At 39.6% G+C, this 6,817-nt stretch overlaps 2 protein-coding genes across 2 annotated transcripts; one reads left to right on the top strand and one right to left on the bottom strand.

The window, feature by feature from the left end:
• The first annotated feature begins 998 nt into the window (after positions 1 to 998).
• On the top strand, positions 999 to 2,737 carry SARC_05260 (hypothetical protein). Its single transcript, XM_014300895.1, has 3 exons — positions 999 to 1,112; positions 1,813 to 1,988; positions 2,262 to 2,737. Exons 1-3 carry the CDS (start codon positions 1,004 to 1,006, stop codon positions 2,310 to 2,312), a joined length of 336 nt encoding a protein of 111 aa, XP_014156370.1. The 5' UTR covers positions 999 to 1,003; the 3' UTR covers positions 2,313 to 2,737.
• A 1,582-nt stretch (positions 2,738 to 4,319) lies between these two features.
• SARC_05259 (hypothetical protein) lies at positions 4,320 to 5,909 on the bottom strand. Its single transcript, XM_014300894.1, has 2 exons — positions 5,551 to 5,909; positions 4,320 to 4,747 (listed from the first exon to the last, which is right to left on the bottom strand). The coding sequence occupies exons 1-2, from the start codon at positions 5,762 to 5,764 to the stop codon at positions 4,563 to 4,565; spliced, it is 399 nt and encodes a 132-aa protein (XP_014156369.1). The 5' UTR covers positions 5,765 to 5,909; the 3' UTR covers positions 4,320 to 4,562.
• Between the last annotated feature and the right edge of the window lie 908 nt (positions 5,910 to 6,817).

Below are 6,817 nucleotides of genomic sequence, written 5' to 3'. Positions count from 1 at the left end.
ACAACAATATATATATATATATTATTATATATATATATATATATATACACGCACACACACACACACACACAAACACACACACCTATATATACATATATATATATATATTAACGATTTGTTGTTTGTGCGGGTACTTAATTATATCTAACAATCAAATATTTGAAAATGACATTGCGAAAGCGAGCACTAGTGTACATTAATATTTCATCTACTGATTACATTTATATGTATTTACACATTATATTGGTACAATGTACTTTGCGTCCTCACTCTGTTGTTGCAGAGTCTCCATACCAGGTATATAGGTATGCATTGAAGCTATGTATTTATGGATATGTTCTGGACCCTAAAATACAAAAATAGGTATTTATTTTAAATCATGAGGATGTGCTCTGCTTCACCCTGGGCCAAGGGTATTTTCCTTTTTCGATATCAGACTTGATGGCGGATTCAAGCATGCAAAGCGGCCGGATATTACAGCTGCCAATTACTCGATACATATTACCATTCATTCTGTCTTGAAACATGCGAGAAGCAAAAAAAAACACATTCAAGTTCGTGCCCGTATATATTTAAACTAAGTATCGCACTTTTGGCCTTTCATGTGGCATCACTATCCTGTCGATCTAAAATTAGAGATTTGTGTATACCTGCGTATTCCATCACTATATGACGATATTTGTGTGTTCATTTCGCTAAGAGTTGCGATGTAGCCGATATGGATATATTGAACTATTCATATAAGCATTTCAGTCATCTACGCTTGGGCGGAAATTCCCGTCGAGTAGCTGTCTGCTATGGTATCGATTTCAGATTGTCACATGGGCAAACTTAGGTACTCTCCAGATCTGACATACACTACCCGTCTCCAAATCTGATACTCCTTTTGTGGGTTCTCATTCTGTCTTTGCTGGTGATAAGCATAGACGCTATGCAAAACAATTATTGTTACATGGTTACGGCGACCGTCTGCTGATAGCATTTAACTCCTGTTGTACAGGTCATGAACACCGCCGACTATGAGAACCAAGTCAAGATCTTGGCAGCACATCCGATGATCGGGCAAACCAAAAACCTTTCCGCACACTCAGCCAAAGAGCAAGGCAGTGGGGGTATGTACATCTTTTTATCCCTGGCGAAGCCATAGTGAAGAGTGTTGCAACAATGGGGTTGTCTACATTATATGGCGTATGTGTACCTCCCTGATCGTCGCATTAGTATTCTCACCAACACAACGTTTCAGAGTGTTATTGCTTTCGGCTTGCCTGCTGCCGAAAATCGACTCATCTTATACCTGTAGTATACTTCGTAAAAATATCTGAGCCCTGTCATAAATATGCATGCTGATGTAGTACGCTTCTCATATTTATCACTTAACCGTACATACTAAAGCATGTTGATCGATATCGGAGTAAATCAAATGGAATGTAGTGTAAGCTGTGCATTAGTGGACTGGGTGTTGAGCTCGGGTCATATTTGGTCTGTCTCAAGAATGAAAAAAAATCATGATTACGATCGTATTTCGTTATCTCTTCTGAAAATTTCGTCTCAAATTTGCTTGTCTCTATTATTGAATTACACTTGCACCTTTTTGTACACTAAATTATATGGCTTGTAAAGTGTCACTCTAGTATGTACGTGTGGCGTTAACGTTTAGTCAATGTTTAGTTGGTGTCTGCAAGGGGATTTCGGTAAAGACTCCTGGATTACTTTTCTTACTTTTACGCACTGCTAAAGGCATTGAGTCTCTGACGAGGTCATACCACGTCTCGCACGTTGGGTTATTACCTAATTATCGTTGCACTGCATCAGATGGAACTCCCGCTGAAGTTATTGAGCTTCTTGCTGTTCTCAACAAGGAATACCAGGATAAGTTTGGATTTTGCTTCGTAGTCTTCGTGAATGGAAGGCCTAAAAAAGACATCATTCCAGTGCTCGAATCGCGCCTAGGCAATACCAAAGAGGAGGAATGCAAAGAGGGTCTCAAGGTGGGAACACAAACAACTTAATACTATGTCAAGTCTGCTTTTGATTGCTATTCTACACACGCACAAAATATTTTTTTATGGCATAGCGACGACGTGACTGTAGGTGTGGTTTTAGTTGTATTGCCCTATTCCGACTTCTGTTGGCTTAAATTACAGAAGCACGACTGCATTCGAGTTGCTAAGGGTATCAGCAGCAGTCAGAGCTCAAAAAAATTGGGGCAGTGCGATATGCAAATTCCTACTCAACCATTTCTCTCCAAAACACACCCTTAGGCGATGGTACTTATTGCTGAAGACCGATTCAAGAAAATGAATGTGGCGTGAGGAATACGGTCTAGTCACCCGAAACTCTTGCATGAGAACTGCAAAGTCTGTGCACGAATCCAGCACCCACCAAAGGGGTCGATTGACGATTGGCACTCCACCATTGCAGATATCCCTGGTTTACGCTCTTGGTGGGAGTCTCGACCTTGACGTAGCGCTATCGCCGAATGAATTCGGATTTGCATTGCTCAGAGTCGGCAAGCGCAATTGTGGTATGGGCAAGGTAGTCTATCTATAGCATTCACACCTCAGTGGTAGGCGCCCATATGGCGTGTTTGCTGAGTGTGTGAAATAAGCAAGATGCAATTCTACGGTGGCAGGTTTCCGCTGTTGAACTTTCATTGTATACAGGCAAATCGACAGAGGCGACAAGTCTGGCTGCGTTCACACAAGTGAATCTTCAATAAAGTCGACTTTATTCAATATACATTTGATCCACTGATTTTGTGATATTTGTCGATACATCTCAAGTAGTCTGCCTTCATGTATACCACAAATGTGTATACATTTCTGTATATAAGGTGCGAAAGTAGCTTCACATAATATTGATTTTGATGTCTCAAACACGCCTGTCAAGCCATTGCAATTGAGAGATTGTGAAGTTTTTGTTTGTGAAGCGCAAATCTACCAAATTGGTGGCTAAAACAAACACACTACCGTGTTGAGAATGGGTTGATACGGCACTCACCACAACATAGCGTCCCAATAAGTAGAATCAGCTAATTAGATTTCACAAACCATATCACCAAACCGGTCTCGAACCAAAACCAACCCGGCAGATGGTGAAGTGCAATTGCTAACTCGAGAAATATCGCATGATCAGTTCTACTCTCATAGCGCTTAGCACGAGAGCTTGCATTGCTTTCATAGCGTAGACTCGGATTCAGTCCAGGCGCACCAAAATACACACATTCACTGCAACTCCGATAGTTGTTTAAAAACTTTCTCGAACGGAGAGATTCATTTCAACCATTGATAACTATGTGCAACAGTTTCCAGTATAAAACCATAAAAAAAATGCCAGCGTGACCTATTAAACTACAAGGTGATAGACACAGGCAGCACAGCTTTGAACATTTAAAATATTCTTGCTTGTACATACCATGGAGTACTACACTTTACATGTGTACAAGCGCTAAAATACTTGCGTTACTACTTTCGGCCTGCAGAAGGGAGCCGAACGCCACATAGCCCAGCGTAACAATCAGATACCGTAAATAACTAACGGATACGAGGTATTTATAACAGCTTGCTTTCGATACCTTTACTCTAAATAACAACCTGCTTTCTATCAGTATCGCCGTCCCAATTTCTTTCGACCATTCCGCCAATCAGGATCCAATAGATGTCTTATTTACTCTACAGAGCCACAACGCAAATCACACCACACGTACTGTAAGAGTTGCTTACTGCTGACACCAGAATAGTCTATACCAAGAAAGTAGAACACTCCGGCTCCGTTATCGCGCTCCCACGACTACAGGTGACGCATTGTCACATTAATTAGGTATATATTCATACTCCTACCGCATGAACTATCTAGAAAAACTATTGCCTGACTTGCCTAGCAACTTCCCCCCAAACAGTCATTCAATATGCCTCCTCGACACCTCTCCATCCATATAGTTGTCCTACCAGCTTCTAAATCCAACTGAATTACTGTCTGTCACGGTCGAGACCCCATAGGATAATGCTCACTAATGGACGAGTTACCACTACATACTACACCCAGTCTTTTCGTCATAACACCAGTTGACAATAATATTTACCATCTGATCTCGATCACATCTCAAACGGTTCGGATATTCGCAGCCTGACTCGGTGCACCTAATCAGTCTACATAACCGCGGGAAAGAAACTCGTGGGATGATGCATAAGCTACAATATATAATTTACAAAACAAACAATATCGCCCAAACACGATGATCGAAAACGTCTCTTACTCAACATGTAAGGTACAGATTTTGTCGCAATGTAAAATAAAACCAGCCTATTAAACAACTAAATGCGATGTGTTTATACAATACAACGGTGTGTAACCTGCCGTGTATAAGATGAGCACAAGGATTCATCATTATACGACATGATGTGCATGCAAAAATAACAAGAAGCGAACAACCTCACAAAAACACATAACTAGCAAAACAAACAAGACGGTCGCATTCACAGCAAGACAAAACAAAAATATCAAGTACAAGAATATTAAATAATAGTTCAAATCAAGCCATTATAGATCAGTCTATCGTGTATTTAAGCAGAGTTAGAGTTAGGTCCCTTCTTCTTGCCGAATCCAGCGACAGTGGTGACGAAGCGCTGGTTGTACTGCTTGCGACGCTTAGCGCGTCCGGTAAGCTTCTTTTTCTTCTCTTCAGCCTCTACCTTGGGGGTCTGTGCTTTGACCTTACCGGCACGAGAAAGAGAACCGTGGACCTTACCTGGAATACAAATAATCCATAAGCTAAAAGTCAATGCCACGTTCCGCTAAACACAACTAATCTATGCAACCCGAACACGAAATACAAAACAACAAATAACGATTTATATATATTTCGAGTACACTGAAACTTACTATACAATTCAAGTCGACCATTTAAAACCAACATATCCTACCCCAAAAATACTGATCGCGTCTACAATTTTACTAATCAAATAACGAGCTAAAACATACACATACACACCTGAACCGTAGATAAAACATCTGTATACATACAATATACATTGATAAGCGTATACGACGTATATATTTATATATATGAAAAACAAACCTTGCATGCAAACGTACATGAGTGAAATGTACACACATATATTTATGCATGCACAATTTTGGTTCATATTTATATATACCATAAATAAAAAATAGTCACAGAATTAAATGCACTGCTTTTTACAAACCCATATTGAACTTCCGTGCCTGAAGGTGCATATTCGTTGACACTAGTAAGAAAAAGTGAATCACGACCGCAGCATGCCTGATGTACATCGGTTTCGAGTTAAATACATTAATCTCGAATCGATCCATTCGTTTGACTTGCTCAACTTGACAATATATTTTACGCTATAGTAAATTCCGTAAACTTAATTACTGGCCATTAACGTTCCTAGCAAATTTCCGGAAGCGGTCGTATTCAAATCTATTGCGTATATTCTATGTATACGATAGCTCATGCAAAGTAACATCCAAAATCCTGCCAAACATACTAACACGAAAATAATACTATACTGACACAAGAATACATACCTCCGACTACGCGGGCGGAAACATCAACGGACGCCAAGTTCTGACAGTTGCCTAGAACAAACGAGTCCTCAAGCGGCACACCGGCCTGGCAGACGACCTGATCGACACATGCGATACCTTCGGAACGGAAGATAACCTCCTTGACGTCAGCGACGGTAGTGGTGGAGTTTACATCCACTAGGTGGGTAGATTGGGCACGAACAAACAACTGCATGATGTGTGCTTAGAAGTTACACGAGCTAATGCAATACTGAAAAAGGGTTGTGCGTATATGCGATTGAGTGATAATATACAGCGTCGGGTCAAAATAGGAGTTTAGATTCGCAACTCTAGAGTACGCGTGGGTAACCAGACCAAATATAAGCCAAGAAGCTGACTCGAGAGACTCACAAGCCCGACAACAAGCCCGACACAAGCCCGATGAAGTGAAATTATAACATATTTGAAATTAATTTGATACGGTTCGTAAAATATGTCGTAAAATATGTCCATTAGTAAAGCTTCGATGCGGAAGTTTCAAATTAGTTTACAATTTTTTCTCGGTGGGCTTTCGCTTTGAGGTAAATACAACATTCCGACTTTTATAATTTGTTGCAATATGGATCAATTTCGGTACTATTTTATATACACATGTGTTGATGGATTTTTTTTCTATAAATATGCATAGCCTTCTGAAAATCGAACACTTTTTTTCTAAAAGAACAATCAACAGGGACTGTCAGTCAGTCACTGAGGGACACCGGATATACCGAGAGATTCATGAATACCGAACTTTCTTATTTCTCTTGTGACACGATATACATGACGCTATAATAAAGTGACGTACAATATGACATAGGTTGATTTTACATTGTCCGGTGACGGATGATCCTCTGAGGACTGAGGCAACCAGTTCTGAGCGACTGAGCATGTATGACAAATAATGTGTTTAAAATATAAAAAATACATACATAGATTACCATCTGTGACCGTGAGACAGAATTTTTTTGTCGTACATACATATGTATGTATCTAAAGGTATATTTAGCGACATTTTACTATTTAAATTTTGTGCTGAGAATAGGTATAAAGCGGTTCAATCCGTGGCGTTGGTGTTCGTATGCCTATTTACAGCTCATCTTATGCACGTGCAGTTTATATATCGTGTAGTTATCTTTACGGATATTGCAGCATATATATATATATATATATATATATATATATATATATATATATATATATATATATATATATATATATAGTACTATATACTACGACGTACGTACCG

The sequence above is a fragment of the Sphaeroforma arctica genome, assembly GCF_001186125.1.
Source record: "Sphaeroforma arctica JP610 unplaced genomic scaffold supercont1.329, whole genome shotgun sequence".
NCBI lineage: Eukaryota > Ichthyosporea > Ichthyophonida > Sphaeroforma > Sphaeroforma arctica.
Note: the sequence above shows the minus strand (reverse complement) of the source record. Positions and strands in the feature narration are given on the sequence as shown.